The 19669-nt window shown below is 54.0% G+C and overlaps 1 protein-coding gene across 1 annotated transcript; it reads left to right on the top strand.

Moving 5' to 3' along the window:
- Positions 1 to 14115: 14115 nt before the first annotated feature.
- Positions 14116 to 19588, top strand: LOC132248847 (E3 ubiquitin-protein ligase TRIM17-like). The gene is made up of 3 exons (XM_059723280.1): positions 14116 to 14200; positions 15184 to 15279; positions 19309 to 19588. Exons 2-3 carry the CDS (start codon positions 15223 to 15225, stop codon positions 19555 to 19557), a joined length of 306 nt encoding a protein of 101 aa, XP_059579263.1. The 5' UTR covers positions 14116 to 14200; positions 15184 to 15222; the 3' UTR covers positions 19558 to 19588.
- The last annotated feature ends 81 nt before the right edge of the window (positions 19589 to 19669 follow it).

Here is a 19669-nt window from a genome sequence, read left to right on the forward strand (position 1 = left end):
TTTTAGGGCAGTCAAAAGTAATCAAGAGCAATTATGTCTTTGTGCACCAAAAAGGTCAGAAGAGCATTTTGCCAACTGCTGAGGTAGCGTTTCATAATTTCCAGCTCCGTGGGATTCATCAAAAGCCTTCTTATATCCTCAACCCTATCAGCGTCTGTCTATTTTTATTCACCGGTTAAAATCTTGATTTTGCTTAAATAAATGTGTTTTCTCCTTGTTTCTGTGTTTCTTTTTGTATTCCCCAAAGTATCTCTTCAGCACCTTCCATAAAACAAATTTTAAATAATCTATAGCTACTGAAAAATTCAACAGAAAATTAGGGAAAAGGACTGTAACTTCCACATTTTGAATTAGTTGGGATGAGTGTGAGGGTCTCGGATCCTAAATTTGTGTGTAAAAACCACCTCTCGGGGAAGCCTGTTGCAGTGCTTCACCCCCTTCCTAGTGACAAAGTTCTTCCTCATCTCTAACCTCAACTTCCCTTGCTGCAGCTTGAGCCCATTGCTCCTTGTCCTGAGAACAGCCCAGCTCCATCCTCTTCGCACCCCCCCGCAGAGAGTATTCAATCCTCCCTGCACAGTTTTCTCTTCTCCAGACTCAATTAGCCCAGTGCCCTCAGCCTCTTCTCACAAGCCATGTGCCCCGGCCCCCAACCATCTTTGTTGCTCTCAGCTGGATTCTTCTTGCCCTTCTCTCCCTAGGGCTGCAAATTCTCACTGACATTTGGAGGCTTGGATTCAAGTTATATTTCGACCAGTTTTACTTAACTATTGCTTTTCTTCTGCAGCTTCAGTATATCAGATGCAGCTGATACGAGAGCTCCTTTTTGGGAAGAAAATGTGTTGCGTACACTGGAGCAGATGGTAACAGTTGTGGCTAGAGTAGGTTAGTTTGCACTAGGGATCTCGGCTGGTAATACTAGAGGTGCACCAACATATCAGTTGCGTGTTGGATCAGCACTGATAAAAGGAAAATTAACGCTATTAGCCCTTGGCTTGTTCTGCCCGGTGTAGACGATCATTTTCGTCGCTAAACATATACGCTTTCTAGCCGTGCCCCGAGACACCACATCTATGTGCTCCCCGCCACTGCACCCACCCCCAGGAGAGGCATGGAGGCAGCAAGTTAAAAACATCCCTGCATTTAAAAATGGTGGCGTCAGCACTTGAAATCAAGTTCATTCAATGACCTTTATGTCAAGCGCCCCCACTGCAATTATTAAGCACCGGGACACTGATCCCCTGGACAAACCACCTGCAGCTCTGTCCTGCTCCCTGCACTGGCCCTGGGTCCCATTCACCACCCTGGCCGGGCAGAAACCACAGCCCCTGCCCCTGCTCCTGCCCCATTCCCTCCCTCACTGTGGGGGCTTCAGTCTGCTCCCCACTTGCCTCTTCTCTCCCCCATGCCCCTTCCCCTCCACAGACTTACCGGCAGGGAGCTGCTCCCCACACTGCCCACCTGTGCTCCTGTAAATCGGTTATCGGATCGGTAGCAGCTGATATGGCTGTTTAATAGTGGGCTATGTTTATCAACCAAGAAAATCTTCATCCGTGTGCCCCTCGCTAACACTGATCCCGTGGTGGCAGTGTTAGGAAAACCCCGCCTTGAAAACTTCCTTGTTGGGGTCTGATGAATGGAGTGAATTTAAACCTACTCTACATGCAGCTGTAGAGATGGGTCAAATCGACTTCTTGTAAGAGTGAATGTAGGACGTGGTTGATTAAAATATTCTTGACTACTGTTAAATACGTCTTGATGCAATAGGAGGCTGTTTCTTATGTCACTAATATAGAAGGACATTAGTATGGTGTTCATCTACTACAAAAGAAGTAAGTGCTTTCTTTCCAAGCTTCCTTTTGCACTTTTTAGAGCAAAATAGCTTACGTGGGGTTTTACACGCATGTGTGCAGAAAAAGACCTGCCCCAAAGTAGTGTCAGTCTAGATAAGGAGCTACTACAGAAGGTGAAAAAGGAGGAGGAATGGATTGAAAGGAAAATGGCTTTATTTTGGCCATAGTAGTTATGGAGGGACAAGCATCTTTCAAGGTAAAACTATATTTCCATTATAAATGTTTTTTAAACATATTTTTTAGCTTTTCAAGCCTCGTGAATGTCCCCTCGTTTGATCTTATGCCAAAGAAAGAGTTGGAGAGGCTGGACAAGATATTTCAGAGAGATGAGAACTGCTTTTTGGGGGCGATCCCTGCATGTTAGCCCTTGTGGGATACGGGCTTTCCTGGTGGTGCTTTTAGGAACAGAAATAGGAGTAGGAATAGTTTACTGTTTTCTGCCCCACTCAGAGGCTTGGGGGGCATTTCTTTACCCTGTGATCTGTTTTCTGGACTGCTGTAAAAGCCCAGAGAAAGACACATCTGAGCATAAAATAGCAGATCCCCTCGGCTCCGAGCCTTTATAACAACAGGCAGTAGGTGCATGGCCCTTGGACTAGGATCTCTTGTTAGCAGGAGGTTCCTGTGCGAGGACCGAGTGGATCTCCGGCTGGTTGGAAACGTTTCCCCAAGCAGCAGGTTTTGGTGGCGATGGTAGGTGGAGGACTGCCCACCTCTGCAGCTAGTCTGGCATGACAGACCAGTCCAGTGCCAAGCACTTCACGTCTGCCTGTTGAAAGGCAGAAAGTAGCCCGTGCAGGTGGAGGGGTGCCTTCAGCGCTGGAGCCTGGGCCGCAAGTAAGATACGTCTTACCAGTGTCACATATCCCTCACACCCAGGAGTTTCAGCCACACGCCACCCTCCTCTCTTCCTGCGTCTCCGGCCCTGGCAGATGTGCGGTTGAAGGCACGAGGGGATCGGACGTATGATCCCCACCACTGCGCTTCCTGGCAGGACGTGTGATCCTGGGACTGAACAGCAGACCCCGCCATACTATACTGCCAGCGCGAGGGGAGCCCACGCACGATCTGATCCCAGGCTCCTCCTGCTCCGGCCAGCAGCAAGCTCCCAGGACGGGGAGCCTCAGACACCTCTAGAATAACTACACATCCCTTGTGTAATGACTTTGTGGCCTATTCCTGCTTTTATCATGCCATTCGCTGCATGAACGGATCGGGCAAGTCTTTACAAGACGTCACTAACTGGTTATTCACGTCTGAAGTGTAAAGCGTGCCCGGCCCCTCTTAGGGAAGTTGCATACAACTGTAACAGCTGCTGCTGGATTTGAGCAGGGCTCAGGATCCCTGCAGAGGCAGAGTGCACAGGTTTGCAGAAAGTTGTTGCTTGCAAGAGCACACGCGTGTTTGTACTCGGGTCCTGAGGCAGGAGAGGGCAGGGAGCTTCGGCCCAGGGACTCGGCCAGGCTCCGAGAAGGAAGGCGCCGGGACCACGGCACTTGGTGAGGATCCACCCTGCATCCTGCCTGTGAGATACCACCGACGTGGAGCAGAGGAGAGCTGCTCTTGCCCAGGAGGCGCTGGCAGAGAGCAGGACTTTCTGCAGCAGCACCAGCCATGGCTCCTGTGTTGGCAGTGTGACGGAGAGCGGATGTCTTGTTCCCCCACGTGCTCCTGCTGAACGTCACTGCAGTGCAAGGTTGACGCTGGGGAGTTGTACTGAGGGTGCCTGTGATTCAATTGGGACGGCGTGTTTCAGTGCATTGATACCTGCCTTCGACAATTCAATTACCAATATCCTCTTCTGCTTTAACCTCATTCAGATGTTGACTGTTTTCATAGATTTTCATAGATTTCATAGACATTAGGGCTGGAAGAGACCTCGGCAGATCAGAGTCCAGCCCCCTGCCCCAAGGCAGGAAGTCAGCTGGGGTCATAGGATCCCAGCAAGATAAGCATCCAAATTGCTCTTGAAGGCGTTCAAAGTGGGTGCATGAACCACCTCTGGTTTTGTAAATAATAAACTGTAAGTAGCTGGACTGCCTGTATCCAGTGTGTGGGGAAACCCTCAGAAAGCACACCACGGAGAGGTGGCCCCAGCCCTAGGGCCGGGAGGTTGACCGAGGCTATTTGACACTGCAAGACCCTGAATCCCGCCGTGGCCGTGGGTAGCACTGCACCTAGGGTTACATTGCAAATAAAACAAGCTATAATCCAGTCCAGTATTTCTAGCCACAATAGTGGTTTTCTCACCAACACAGGCGAGGAAGTGGTTCTGATCTTTGCGGCCTCCCACCAGGCGTGGATCCGTCCCTGCAGGTGGTCAGCTGGGCACAGGTTAGCATGGGGCCGTGTGGGGTTTCCCTTCTGAAATGAGCGCGCCTTGCTGGCAGCTGCATCCTTCTCTTATACTCATTCCTCAACGCATAGTTTTCTTGAAGGGCTAAAGAGCAGGGTGCAGACAAAGCTGAGAGTGGAGGTCATTGTCCCTTGGTTGGTTGTAAATGTTAGTTTTTTGGATCCATCTCTGGCTGTTGTGGGTGAACCCGACACACACAAAAACCCTCCACCACTTGGGAGGTTTCTCATCTGCTGAACTATGTTATGACATGGTTGCTTGAGCCAACACCCTATACTGGAGGTATACTACTTGATTTCATTGCAGTAGGACTTGATTACTTGAGTTGAGCACCTTAGCACCTGAACTGTAAGGCACTGGGTAGGTTGCTGTGATATCTGGGCAGAACCCAGGTATTGTCCTGCTGGCACAGCCCAGTGCGGCAGGGCAGGATGTGGTGCTGACCCAGCTTGGAGGGGTGGGGGAGGGCAATTAATCCCATCTGGCCCAGACCAGTCCATTCCAAACCCACTTCTGCGGATGCCAGAGTGGGCAGACTGGTGGGATCTCCATGGGGCCTAGCTGGGGACCCCGGCAGGCAGGCAGGGCAGGGCAGACTCAGTTAAATGGACGTGATGGGGCCATGACAGGTGGGGGGCAGCATCTGGCTGCTGCTGCTCCATGTTGCTGTCACAACCCAAAGTTGTGATTTTTTGTTTGTGTGTGTGCTTCGGCACCGCTAAATTATTCCCCGCCAATTTGTCGCTTTCTTTGCACGGTAGAGCTCTCTGCTGCAAGAGAGAGCTCTGGTGCAACGGGGGATTTCCCACAAAATTGTAGCTTCTTTGCAGTGTGCATCTTTTTCTTGCATCGTAGTGATACACGTTGTTAAAGAAGTTCCCGCCATTTGTATTAGGATCCACGCCATGTTATTGGCCGATTCTTAATTTAGGCACACGTGGCGGCTAGCGATTGGCTTGCTAGCCGTACATAAGGCTTGGGTAGTTTCCGCCCAAGCCGGAGGAGGGAGGAAGAGAGAGAGATTCTGTGTGAAGATCCCCAAGCACTGCGGACCCTCGCGGACCCGGCGCGCCTCCCCTAAGCAGGCAAGAGAGGCAATGGCACCGAGCCTACGGAGCTTTCGCTTCTCGCTGTCTCTAGTGGGTTATGGAATAGAGAAAATCCCACACAATTTACTGATTCGTTTTGATGCACTGGCTGGGGGAGTAGTTAACTGATTGCACGATTTCACAATGATTACACACTTAATGTATACAACACAATTTTATTTTAAAACTCTTTGCTACGTATATAACACTGCTTAGCTTTAAGAAACACCACAAACATTAAAAACACAATAATTACATATATCACAAACAATGCTCCGAATGCACTTCCTTCCCAAACAATACTATAAGAATTAGTTACAAAAACAACTACAATGACAACTAAAAGTTAAATTTGAATCAATACTATTATTTTCATAATATACTTACAATCCTAGAAGTCCGAGAAGCCAAATACCAAAATATGGTTTCTGTGGCGGGCTGAGACAGGTCTCTGGAGAGGGGCACCGACGGTGGCATTTCTGCCACACTTCCCCCCCCTCCTTTGCAAGCTCGGACACGGGGCCTCACAGGGCCGTGGGTCCGGGCGTGTCGGGTCAGGGAGTTCCCACAGGATGCCAGAAGAAGGAAAAGGGAAAAACCTGGAACATGGAACAAGTTAAGACAATAACATACAGAAACCATAGAACTTGATAGCAGTCTTACACTAGTGATCTCCTCACTAGTCCCGAGTCCCAAGGACCCACTACCCAGAGTCCTTTCATGACAAGGCATCCGCTATCACGTTCTGGCTTCCTTTTTTGTGTTGGACCGTAAAATTAAATTCCTGCAGCTGCCAAGACCAACGTTGCAGCTTGGCATTGGTGTTGTGCATGGTCTGCAGCCACTGCAGTGGGGCATGGTCCGACAGGACGGTGAACTGTTGTCCCCACAAGTAGGGCTTCAGCTTGTTCAGGGCCCAGACGATGGCCAAGCACCCCTTCTCGATGGAGGACAGGTTTCGCTCCCGAGGGATTAGCTTCCGGCTGAGGTACGCCACGGGGTGCCATGTCTCCTGATGCTCCTGTAAGAGCACGGCTCCCAGTCCTATGTCGGAGGCATCCGTTGCCACGTAGAAGGGTTTATCCTGGAGCGGTGCCTTCAGGATCGGTTGTTTGACCAGGGCTGCCTTGAGGGCGTCAAATGCTTCCTGGCACCCCTGCTTCCAGACCACCGGGTCCGGGCTGCCCTTCTTGGTCAGCTCGTGCAGCGGGGCTGCGGTTGCTCCAAACCCTGGGACAAATTTTCGGTAGTAACCCGCCAGGCCGAGGAAGGCTCTGACTTGCTTCTTGGTCTGTGGAGGCGGCCAGTCTTTGATGGCCTCGATCTTGTCTCACAAGGGAGCAATCTGACCTCCACCCACACGATGACCCAAGTACACTACCTCCGATAGTGCCCACTGGCACTTCTTGGCTTCCACCGTAAGACCAGCTTGCTTGATCTTACCTAGCACGGTGGTCAGGTGAGTCAGGTGCGACTCGAAATCCGGACTGAAGATGGCGATGTCATCGATGTAAGCCATGGCAAACTGCTCACATCCTTGCAGCAGATTATTGATCAGTCTCTGGAAAGAGGCGGGCGAGTTGCGCAAACCGAAAGGTAAAACTGTGAACTCGTATAGCCCTGTAGGTGTGGTAAAGGCAGACTTGGCTATGGCATCTGGGTCCAGGGCCATTTGCCAAAATCCTTTGGACAGATCGAGAGTTGAGATCACCTTGGCTGGGCCCAGGCGATCCAGCAACGTGTCCATCCTGGGCATAGGGTATGCATCGGGGTGGTGATGGCATTCAGCTTCCTGTAGTCCACACAGAACCGGATGGTCCCGTCCTGCTTCCGGACGAGCACCACCGGACTGGCCCAGGGACTCGTCGAAGGCCGGATTACCCCCAACTCCTCCATCTCTGCGATCTCCCGTTCTATTTCTTGCCTCACCTTCTCATTGACTGGGTAATGTCGGGAGTATATAGGGCGATGGCTGCCCGTCTCTATCGAGTGTACCGCCAGGTCCGTTCTACCTGGTTTGTTAGAGAACACTGTCTCAAAGTCCTTGAGCGCTGCGAGCAGCTGGTCCTTGTCCTGGGAGGGCAGATGGTCCGGCAGGCGGAGTTCCTCGATCCCTGCCTCGCCGTCCCAGTCTCCATACATGACCAGCTCCTCGGGATCCTCCGGAGTTCCCTCAACGGAGGGGACCCAGAATACCATCTCCTTTCTGTCGTAGTAGGGTTTAAGCATGTTCACGTGAATTGTCTTAGGTTTCCTACCCTTAATACCCACTACATAGGTCACATCATCCAGTCTGTCCAGGACAGCATGGGGACCTTCCCAAGCAGCTTGCAGCTTGTCCGTTTTTAGTGGCAGGAAAACCATCACATTCTCACCCCGCTCAAAGGTACGTAAGCGGGCCTTCTCATCATACCAGGACCTTTGCTTCTCCTGGGCTTGTCCCAGGGAGTCCCGTGCCACCTTCATCATGTCAGTCAGTTTTTGACGAAAGTCAAGCACATACTCCACCATGGAGGTCTTTGTGGAAGCAATCTTCCCTTCCCACTCCTCTCTCACCAAATCGAGAGGACCTCGCACTCGCCTCCCGAACATCAGCTCGAAGGGCGAGAACCCAGTGGACTCCTGGGGCACCTCCCGGTAGGCAAAGAGCAGATGCGGCAGCTTCTCATCCCAGTCATTGGGGTTGGAGTCCACATAGGCCTTAAGCATCCCCTTCAATGTCCCGTTGAACCTTTCCACCAGCCCATTTGTCTGAGGGTGGTAGGCTGTGGTCTTAAGGTGTTGCACCCCACAGCAGTCCCACAGGCACTCCATCACCTCCGCCATGAAGTTCCCACCCCGGTCCGTCAGGATCTCGGAGGGAAAACCCAGCTGGCAGAAGACCTTGATGAGGGCATCAGCCACCACGGGGGCCTCGATGGAGGTCAAGGCAACTGCCTCCGGGTACCGCGTTGCGTAATCCACCAGAGTCAGTATGTATTTCTTTCCCCTACGAGTCCTATGCTTCAGCGGTCCCACAATGTCCACGGCCACCCTGTGGAAGGGTTGGTCTATGATCGGGAGGGGCTGCAGGGGAGCTCTTCTCTTGTCCCCGCTTTTGCCCGTCCGCTGGCATGTCTCGCAAGATTTGCAGTAGTCCGTCACATTCTGGGCAATTCTGGGCCAAAAAAAGTTCACCTGCAACCGCTGGCGTGTCCGTTCCCTGCCCATGTGACCAGCACACGGTAGATCATGAGCCAGGGCAAGCAATTGCTGTCTGTATTTCTGGGGTACTATGAGCTGGCGCTGGGGCTCCCTGGTCTCGGCATGGTTCTTCGGCACCCACAACCGATAGAGAAGCCCCTTATCCCAGACCACCTGTTCCCTCTTGTCCGGAGTGAACTCAGTCTCTTGCTCCTGAGCCATCTGCCGGAGTTCCTCCAAGCTGGGGTCCTCCCGAACCTCCTGCTTGAACTCCTCTTGCCCAACTAGGCAATCAGCAGGGAGTGCACACTCACCCACAGGGACTTCCTGGGTCTCCTCCCTGCTAGTGTCACCTCCCTCTGCCACTGACAGATTACACCCCTCCCCGGGACTGTCACTTAACCCACCCTCGGGGTTACCGGTTCCCTCTGGGACCAGGGTGCAATCGCCGTCTGCAGGGGTCCCTTCCCCTACGGCCAATGGTGTGACTTTCTCCCGGGGATTTCCTAACCCCCCTTCTTTAGCCTTCCTGCTCTGCAGGCGAGTCACCGCATGAACGGTGTGGGGCTTTGGCTCTTGGATCTGTTCCCACCTCCGGAGCTGGGCTTCCTGCTCTATAAGATCCCGTCCCACCAGGATGGGGGCCGGAGCCCCTTCCAGTACCCCCATTTCCAGGTACGTTGCACAGTCGTTCCACACGACGGGGGCACAGAATACCGGTACCTTCAGGGGTGCGGACCCCACTCCGTGAATAGTGAGGGTCTTCCCCGGGATTATGTCTGCAGGTGAGACCAGGTTGGAACTAATCAGTGTCACACTGGCCCCCCGTGTCCAGTTCCCCCACAAGGGTCCTCTCCTTCACTGTGATCATGGTCTGGTGGGGGGCCATCACCTCCTCCGAGTTTGTGATCCTGTAGCAACAGACACTCTCCTCAGAGGGGCTCCGGCCCTCCCCCTCGCTGCTCACGGCTGTTGCACGCCTGACGGGCCTGGGTCTAGTGCTTAGCTTTGGGCAGTTGGGCTTGATGTGGCCCTGCTCCCCGCAGTTATAGCACCCCCTCTTTTCCGAATTGGGTGGTTTGTCCGAATCTGGGGCCGCCTTGCGCTCGGCAGGAGGTGGCCCTCTTTCCCCTTTTTGACCTGGGCCTCCCTTCCCCCCTCTTTGGACCCTTTTTGCTCCTTCCCAGAGTAGGGAGGCTTCTCCTGGTTTAGCAACAGTCGGTCTGCAATGTCTGCGGCCTCGTAACCATTTTTGGGGTCGCTATCCCTGACCAGGGTCTTAATCTCTCTCGGACACCAAAAATAGAATTGTTCCAGCACCAGGAGATGGCTTGCCTTATCTAAATTGTCAACCTTGGCTTCAGCTAACCATTTACTGCATGTGTCGTACAACATGACCACATAATCATTCAATGACTTTCCGGGTTGTGGGCGCGCATTCCGGAATTTTTTCCGAAAATAATCCGGTCCTAACTTGAACCGTTTGGACACAGCAGCTTTGAAGGCATTATAGTCATCAGCTGCGTCTGAGGGCAGGCTGTTCAGGATCACCGCCATGTCACCTTCTACCAGAGCAGACAGGTACATCATGATCTTTTCCTCCGGCACCTTGCACCGCTGGGCTTGGCTTTCGAAGTTGCTTAGGAACACCGCAGGATCGTCTCCCTCTCGGTAGCGAGCGAAGGCGGAGACGTCCAGTTTGGGCTGTTCCCCGGACGCTTGCGGAGGGTTCGCGTTTCCCCCAATGGTCTGCAGACGGAGCTGAGCATCGAGCTTTTTCTGCTCGTGCTCTATCTTTTGTGCCTCCAACTGGGCTTCCCTCTCCATCCTCCTCTCTTCCCGCTGTTCCCTCTCACGCTGGGCCTCGAGCTCCAGCCTTTTCAATTCTAGCTGCTCCTTCTTGTGCTGGGCCTCCAGCTCCATCCTTTTCTCCTCCAGCCGTCGTTGTTCCTTTTCTTCCTGCTGTTCCCTTTCACGCTGGGCCTCCAGCTCCATCCTTCTCATCTCTCTCTCATGGAGTCTCTGTTGCTCGCTCTCAGAGAGTGATCTCCCGGCAGCCTCTGGGCTTGGTGAGCGGGAGTGTGGTCCTGGGTCAGGCCCAGGAGTTGACAAGCATGAAGCTGACGCTGGTTCTGACTCGCTGGTGCACAAGAGTTTAACCAGCTCATCCTTCTTTAGCCTTCCTGTTGCATGAAGGCCTCTCTCTTTTGCCAGTTCCTTCAGTTCGGGCACAGTCATCCGGACATACTCGTCCGCCATCCTGACTCTCTACCCTTTCCAGCCGACCCGATGTTAAATTAGAAATTGTTTGCTCAAGGGATTTCAGTGACTCTACTCCTTTCCCAAATTATGCCTCAAATACAGCAGGGTATTCGGATCCCACCCCTGCCACCACGTGTGGCGGGCCGGTAGGGGGCGCTCCTGCGTTGAGCTGCCCACCTCCCCGCGCCCGACCACCTTCCAGGCTCCGAGTGCCTCCCTTAGGGTGCCTCCCGTCCGGCCGACCCCTTCCCTGGAGCACACCCGCTAGCCTGGGGTCCCGCTGCCACCATCCAAGGCTCTGGACTCACTTCTGGCTCTGCGCACCTTGGAAAACGCAGGCCTGATCGTCCAATGGGTACTAGACCCAATACCAGCACTTGGGGCACTTCCCCAAGTCAGGGGCTTATTAGGAAGCCTCCCTTAGTCCACAGACCTAAGGGGCCTCCTCGGCATAATTTAGTCCCACCCCTCAATACGTCTCCCACACCGGTCACAAAGGAGAACTTTATTGATGACAAGGGGTAGGGCGGAAACAGGGTAAAAGGTAGAGCAGTATCATAGAAATCTTACAGGAATATCAGAGGAATCCCATAGAGCAAACCAGGGTGGCTGAGGTAGCCGTTTAAACGCATCTGAGTTACTGAAACTAAATATCTAATCGGATCTTTAGTAGCTTACTCACTCTCATCGTCCAGAGGTAGTTGTTGTATCCTCTGGAGGCAGGGCACTCTTGGAGCATGCGGTGATGAGGAGAGAGCCAGGCTCAGATTCACCTGGATGACCGCATGGCTAATGGCTGACTCCCCTTCTTCTTGGACCGAGCCCTTAAATAACCTCTCTGACCTCAGCAGCCCGGTCCAATCGAAGCTGCCAATACTGGCTACAAACCGACCAATCTCCCCCGCATCCCTGGCTACCTGGGCCCGCGCAGGGCCGGGTCTTTCCCCCCTGCCCAGGTGACTAGAGCATCCGCCTCCCAGGCGCCAGGCTTTTGTCATGTAGACAAGGTGGGAGATCCCCACCCTGAGGAATGAAACACCAGCCTCCCAGGCTGGCTGAGACAGGTCTCTGGAGAGGGGCACCCAGGGTGGCATTTCTGCCACAGTTTCATTCCTCAGTAATACGATTTAATGGGTTGGCCTCAGTAGTACGGTTCAATGAAATGGGCTTGCCTCAGCAATACGATTCGATAGGCTGGTTTCAGCAGTGATAGGACTAAGTCCCCTTCCTTCAGTCCCTTTCAGGCGCTCCGCGGCTTCAGCGTGAATTAAGAGATTCGTGTCATGGAGAGGGTGGTTCAGGTGATCAGTCTGACCCGGGCTATACTTGCGATTTTTCCTTCGCTGGTCTACAAGTATAGTCACCTCCAAATTGGGACAGCAAGTTACAGTTTTTATTGAGTGAGCTGCCGTCAGCGGGCTCCTCCTACTCAATATATGTCACTGTTCCCAAATTTGGGCTCGGATCTTACTCAACAGATTCTTTTGCCTTTGTCGAGCATTTTAAATTACCTTTGGGAAACTTCCATATCACTGCAAATGCCCTTTTCTTACCAACCTGGTCAAAAGGCCCCAGGGTTTGATCTCTTGGAATTCAGGATATTTGCTCTCTTTGTAAAAGATTTCTAAAAGATGAAATTTAAATTAAGACTTTAAGCGAAGTCAGGACCTTTTGCACGTAGTCCCCAAAACAATGAACTAGATAAGGAGATAAATCTTATCTTCTTCCTGAAACTGGCTAATGGGCAACCTTCACAAACATTCAAACTATTTCATTCAATATGACACTCGCCTCTCCCCGTCGCCGAGCGCAATCCTAGACGTATCCCTTTCCTGTAACTTCGGACCCCGCGGAGCCTAGCAAATTCTGGGGAAAACCTATCGGACCCGCGGAGCCTGAATAACTCCGGGGAAACTTTTCGAACCCAACTTAACAGGACCCGAGGAGCCTAGCAAACTCCGTGGGAGTAATCGATTTGTCAGAGTCTTCCAACGAGGGTTCAAGCGGGAACTGTGCCTGGAAACGTGTCCAGGCTACACCAATACCATCTTTGGGTGTAAGTAAACCATCTTTTCAATCAACCATTACGCCTCCGTAACTAATTCTAACTCGCGTGTGCAAAACCGCCCCGCGGTTCTCTCCCACCCCGCGTGCCCAGGCTGCCGGCCACAGACCGCGCGTACGGGAGACGGGAGTGGTACGACCCCGGTTTGCCCCCGGCTTGCCCATGGTTGCATCATTAGCACCCACATGGACTAGGACCATGGGTAGGAATCGGTGGCCTTGATCCTGCCCTGAATTACCTCCGTCACATCCCGAATCCTCGCTCCAGGCAGGCAGCATACCTCTCGTGCTGAGGGGTCCTGGTGACAGATGGGTCCTTCCGTACCTCTCGGGATGGAGTCCCTATGACGAGCACTCGTCGCCTCCTCCTCTGGGTCCTCGTGGATCTCTTGACCTGTTCGGAGTGTGAACAACGTGGTGTTTCTTCTTGCCCAAGGGTTTCCTCCTCCCCTTCCATCTCCTGCAGGGTCGCCAGGGCCTCGTACCTGTTCACCAGTCGGACTGGAGAAGCTGGTACCGGTTCGCTGCGAGCTGCTCCGGTCCTGGCTGTGACCATCTGCCACTCTGCTGTGGAGGGCACTCCCCGGGCTGCTTCTTCCTTCGGTGCCTGGGCCTGCAGGGAAAGGAAATAACTATCAATTTCATCCTCCGCCTCCCTGCTCCCCCTCAGCCTGCGAACCTCCTCCCGGAGCTCCCTCGCCTGCGCCTCCAGAGCCCTAAGACGGGCTCCTGCCGGACAGGTGTGGGGGCCCCCAATCTCTGCCCCCCCGGCCCTGCCGGGGATCCCCCACAGGCCAGGAGGTAGGGGGACATCCGCTCCCCCGTGGGCTCGGTCTGGGTGGAGGCCTCAGACCAGCCCCGGGTAGCCTTGTCCCCCTGGGCAGAGGCCCTAGCAGCACTCCTCGCAGACACCGCTCCGAGCTGCTGGTTGTAGACCTGCGCGGTGTCTACGCCCTACCCTACACCAGTCTCTCTCCTGGCCCTTCCCGCCCGCCGGCGCGAACGCCTGCACGCTCTTACAGAGCGCGTCTGTTTGCGCCGCGGGCTCCTACCGGCTCAGCTACATGGGACCCGGGGGCTTCCCCTCCGGATCCGGCTCAGCTGCGCCGGGTCCCTCCGCCACACTTACCTTCGGGGGGCAGCTGCTGCTCCCCCGCCGCCGCCGACTCCTCCTCTGCCGCCGCCGCCGCCGCCGCCGCCGGTCCGTCAGTGGGAAAAGGGACACACGTGCGCTGACCCCTCTCCTTCCCGCTGCTGGGAATTACGTCACCCGCGGCTTTAAAGCCCGCCCCGCTCGGACAGCCAATCAGGCGCCCCGGTCTCCCCGGAAGTGCGTGCGGCAGCTCCGCCCCTAGGCTCCGAGCAGAGGTGGAAGCTGGTGCGGGGTGCTGGAGGTCAGAGCACGTGAAGGGCTGTGGGGGTAAGGGGGGACAGAGCACCCTCTGCTAGGAGCATGCGGCAGCCACCGCCTCTCTTGTCCAGGTCTCCGCCTCCAGTTCCCTTCGGTCTCACCTCCCACGCCTTGTTGTTAAGAAGATTGAAGAGAGGTCAGGTGATAAGAGGAGGGCTAAGATCTGCCTGGATGAGAACCGGCCTCTTCACAGGCTCTTTCCACTCCTGCAGCCTGTTCCTTTCTACGCCCAACCTGGTGTTGAAATGTGTAGCCTTTCCTTACCCCTGGGATCCTGAACCCCTCAGTCAGCAATTGCCACTCGCACTGCTGCCCCAAGCCTTTCGTAGGGTACTTCAGTCAGTCCTCAGTCTATTCATTGTCTGCTCACTGGCTGCTTTATTCCCCAAAGCCATGGAAGTTCAGTCAAACATCAGTGGAGTTCCCTGTCTCCCATGGTGCACGGCATCGCACTTCCTTATCAGTGAATTCAACACTCCCCCTTTCCTATAACAAGATCAAGTGGTTCTCACTGAATCCCCCTGCTTTATTTAATCCACAGGAGGTTACTTCATGATTAGTCACCAGCCTCCCTTGATTCCCCCAACAATAAATTAATTATCTATGAATTCGTCATTTAATTCTAGATGAATTCCACAGTCCCACCCAATCCATGGCTAAGCACTTAATCATCAATTAATTCAATCTCCCTTGGTTAATCGAAGATCAGCTGCGTCTTGTACCCGGTGCCAGAGCCCCTGAGCCAGAGGCTGCAAAGAGGGTTCGAGAGGAGCGGGGATGGGCGCTGCCCTGGGCACGGTCCTGGCCAGTGACTCTGCTGGGTTTTTGGTCCCGGGGCCCCAGAGCCCCACACACGGCTGCTTCTGCTGCTTGCTTTCCCTGCACATTTACTGATCCCGTATGAAGCCCTCCTTGTCCCAGCGTGTGTCAGGGTCAGGAATAAGGATCTGACGGTTCTCCTGCCAGGTGAAGCTCCAGCGAGTCCTGGATCCTCTGAGGAAGGCGATGGAGAGGGCCCTGGCAATGGAGTCCAAGGAGAAGGACAGCACCGCGGCGTGGAAGGCAGGTGCCACTTCGTGTCCTCAAGAGCTCATCCCCATGCAGAGCTGGCAGTGCGGGGTGGGGGCAGCTATAAGATCTGCCCCCTCAGGGGCGGTGTGCCATGGAGGGAGCTCTTCCTAGACATCAGGGGGATGCTGCGGTCTGGGGGAGAGCTGGGACCAGACTGGGCTGAGGTGCTGGCAGCTTAACCCCTTCCTTGCCACATTTCCAGGGGAGTACAGAGCCACTGCTCCTGGCCTGGATGACATACTTTACCTCCCATAAAATGGGCCACACTCTGCAAGCTGGAGCCATGTTTGCTCCCAGAGCTGCTTCACTTTCTGCACACCCTGAAGCCCATGTCTCTGTCTTTCCCAGCTGTCCCAGGGCTCTGGGCACCCCAGCAGGATTTCCATCACATCAGTGTTTTGGTTTCTGTGAGGTTTTTCTAGCAGTTCTCTGAAACCTAAATGCCTCCTATCACGATGGGCATCACTGAGCCAGAAGAGGACTGGTGCAGAGCCCTTCCTGCGGTGCCCTGGGGCAGGGCAGGCTGGGCACTCTGCATTACCCTGCCCTGCGGGGAACGGGAGCCCTGTGCTCTTTCACCCGCGGTGCCCCCGCATGAAGGGAAAGGGGCTCTGGAGTTTGCTGTTCCCCATCCCAGGGCCAAGGGGGAGGCGGTTCTTGTTGCCCCGCCCTGGGCCCATGGACAGGGACTTCAAGGCTCCCCAGCCTGGGGCAGCTCTCACAGGGGCAGAGGTAATGGTTTGTGGGACTGGTGCGGGCTCGTTCTTCATCCCTGCAGTCCCTTCCTCACGTGTCTCTTGTTATGTCCTGTGCTTTTCCTGGTTCTTGGGCTGTCACTTTAGGATATTGCACTTTCCCCACCCTGGAAGGGAACAAGCCACTGGCAGAGGAGCCTGTCTCCTACGGAGAGAGTTCCTGTTGGTGAAGGGGGCTCTCTTGGGGTCCTTCCCATCCATCTCCCTTGGCCAACACAGGCTTGAAGTTCTTTGCATGGAGCACCTCCTGCATCCTCGACCCAGGGACAGCCCCAGGCCTGGCACAAAAGCACCAACATCAACAGATCTATCAGAGATGATCCGTGGCCCACTGGGTTTTGCTCCAAGCCCCAGGGTCTTTGCAGAAGCACCAGATCCTGAATGCCCAGTTTGGGTTTCAGCCCTTTCGGTGTGGAGTGAAAGTATTGTTTCATAGTTTCATAGTAGCTAGGGTCAGGAGGGACCTGAACAGATCACCTAGCCTCAGCCCCTGCCACAGGCAGGAATGAATGCTGGGTTCACAAGACCCCAGATAGGTGAGCGTCCAACCTGTCTTGAATTTGCCCAAGGTAGGGGCGAGGACCATTTCCCTGGCAAGTTGGTTCCAGATTTTGGCCACCCTAACTATAAAATATTGCCTTCTGATCTCTAACCTAAACCTGTTCTCCATCAGCTTATGACCATTGTTCCTCGTCACCCCAGGTGGTGCTGGGGAGAAAAGGGCTCTGCCTATTTGCTGTTGATCCCCCCTGATGAGCTTGTAGGCAGCCACCAGGTCCCCCCTCAGCCTCCGCTTGCTGATGCTGAACAGGTTCAGGTCCCTCCATCTCTCCTCGTAGGGCCCGTCCTGCTGCCCTCTCACCAAGCGGGTGGCCTCCTCTGAACCCTCTCCAGGCTGGCCACATCCCTTTTGAAGTGCGGCGCCCAGTACTGGACGCAGTACTCCAAGTGCGGCCTGACCACAGTCGCATAGAGGGGGAGGATCACCTCTCTGGACCGGCTTGAGATGCACCTTTGGATGCATGACAAGGTCTGGCTGGCCTTGCTGGCTGCGGTCTGGCATTGGCAGCTCATGTTCATCTTGGAGTCAATAATGACTCTGAGATCCCTTTCTGCTCCTGTGCTTTCAAGCAGGGAACTCCCCAGCCTGTATGTGTGCTGTGGATGCCTTCTCCCAAGGTGCTGCACCCTGCATTAGTCTACGTTGAACCCCATCCTACTCTCGTCTGCCCACTTTTGTAGTCTGTCTAAATCTAGTTGCAGCCTCTCTCTCCCTTCAAATGTGTCCACCTTGCCCCACATCTTAGTGTCATCAGCAAACTTGGACAGCGTGCTTTCCACCCCCTCATCCAAGTCGCTAATGAAGATATTAAACAGTGCTGGCCTGAGGACCGAGCCCTGGGGCACCCCGCTACTCACATCTCGCCAGGTTGAGTACAACCTGTCCACCACTGCTCTCTGGGTGCACCGCATCAGCCATTGTTTTACCCATTCAACTGTGTAGGCATCAATGCCAAAGTTGCTTAATTTATTGATGAGGATGGGGTGAGAAACAGTGTCAAAGGCCTTCTTAAAGTCTAGAAAGACTACATCCCCAGTGACACCATCACCCAAGGATTTAGTTACTTGGTCGTAAAAGGCAATCAGGTTGGTCTGGCAGGACCTGCCTTTGCCGAACCCATGCTGATTGCCCCTGAGCATGATCTCCCCTGCAGCCCCCCACAGATGTGCTCCTTGATGATCCTCTCCAAGAGCTTCCCGAGCACCGAGGTGAGGCTTACGGGCCTCTAGTTACTTGGGTCCTCCTTCCTCCCCTTCTTGAAAATTGGGACCACATTAGCTAGTTTCCAATCCCCCGGAACCTGGCTAGATGACCACGAATGCTCATACAGCTGGGCCAAGCGCTCTGTGATGACCCCTGCCAGCTCCCTCAACACCCTTGGGTGGAGGGCATCTGGACCTGCAGATTTAAAGATGCCCAGCCCTTCCAGAAGATCCCTAACTACATCTCTGCTGACTGAAGGCTTGATAGAGCTATCCCTGAGATTGTGCCTACCTCTAGTAGGTGGGATGTCCCGGTCCCTGTTCAAGAAAACAGAGGCAAAGAAACTGTTAAAAATATCAGCTTTCTTGTCTGACATGGCCACAAGATTACCATTTGCATCTCGCAGGGGCCCTACATTGCCTGGTGCCCTCTTCTTGCTCACAACGTACTTGAAAAAGGACTTTTTGTTGTCTTTAATCCTGAACACTAGCCTGAGCTCCATCTCTGCCTTGGCCTTCCTCATAGCCCTCCTACACTCCCGGGCCGCGGAGGAGTACTCCTCCTTGGTGATAGCTCCTCCCTTCCACTGGTTGTGCGCCCCCCTTTTAGTCCTCAGGCATTGCTGAATGCCATTGCTGGGCCAAGGGGGTTTCTGAGCACTCTTACCCCCTGGCTTTTCTCAGGGACTGTTACCCTTTGGGCCTGGAGGATCGCCCCTTAAGGTATGACCATCCCTTGGGGGCTCCCATCTCCTCTACCTTCTGGGCCCTCACTGCCTCCCCCGCTAGTCTCCTAAGCTCATTGAAGTCCCCTAAACTCATCTGAAGTCAAGGGCTTTAGCGTTGGTGTGAGCCCTTGACACCCTGCGTTGGATAGTGAAATGCAGCAGGTGATGATCGCTATTGCCCAGGTGGTCAAGGACCTGCAGTCCCCTCACCAGGTCATCCCCCGTGGCCAGGACCAGGTCCAGCAAGGCGTTACCCTAGTGGGGCTGTGCACTTCCTGGATAAGGTGAAGGTCCTGTAATACAGCCAGGGACCTACGCGAGCGGTCAGACCTGGCTGTCTGCTCCTCCCAGCAAATGTCTGGGTAGTTTAGGTCACCAATGACAATAACATCCGTTGACCTAACTGCCTCCATAAGCTGACTGGAGAAGTCTTGGTCCAGCTCTTCCCCCTGGTCGGGTGGTCTGTAGTAGACACCTACCATAAGGTCCCTTTCACCATGCCCCATTGTAGTTTGACCCATAGTGTCTCTGCCCCCTCCTCTAACCCAAAGCGAATACTTCATGATGTGAGGTGCTCTTTGACATCGAGTGACATTGTGTGATCCTTTCTCTAGATAGTGCATCACTATATCTAATGTGTGTATTATATATCTGGTGAGAGTATAGCTAGTGACAAAGGGCTGCACACACTGAATTCATGCCTTCCCTCTGCCAATGCAAAGTTGAAAGTGGAGATCACAGCTCACACTTGTTTTTGCTGCTTGTTCTGGAAGAACAAGGTAAAGCGACGGAGAGAGAGAATCAAGTCTGAGTGCAAGAAGCTGCGTCGCTTTGTGAGCGAGGAGGAGCAGCGGCTTCTGCAGAGACTGAAGGAGGAGGAGAGCGAGACTCTGCGGAGCCTGAAGGCGAACGTAGCCCAACTCTCCCGGCAAAGCTCCTCTCTGTGCACGCTGATCTCGGAAATAAAGGAAAAGAGCCGGCAGACACCTGCTGAGCTGCTGAAGGTGAGCGTGTGCTGCTGATCCGGCCCCTCAATGCTGCTGCCGTCTGGCACAAAGCAGCCCTCGGCCTGGACCCCAGAACTGGGGGAAACCGAGCCAAGACTCAGACAAGAGTTTCCATCATCCTAGAGAT

The sequence above is a fragment of the Alligator mississippiensis genome, chromosome 1 (genome assembly GCF_030867095.1).
Source record: "Alligator mississippiensis isolate rAllMis1 chromosome 1, rAllMis1, whole genome shotgun sequence".
NCBI classification, from domain to species: domain Eukaryota; kingdom Metazoa; phylum Chordata; order Crocodylia; family Alligatoridae; genus Alligator; species Alligator mississippiensis.

Bases quoted from the DNA above. Each gene is read 5' to 3' on its own strand.
- LOC132248847 (XM_059723280.1), top strand. From the start codon at position 15,223: ATGGAGAGGGCCCTGGCAATGGAGTCCAAGGAGAAGGACAGCACCGCG. The intron at 15,280-19,308 runs GCAGGTGCCACT...TTGTTCTGGAAG, and splicing joins ACAGCACCGCGGCGTGGAAG to AACAAGGTAAAGCGACGGAG.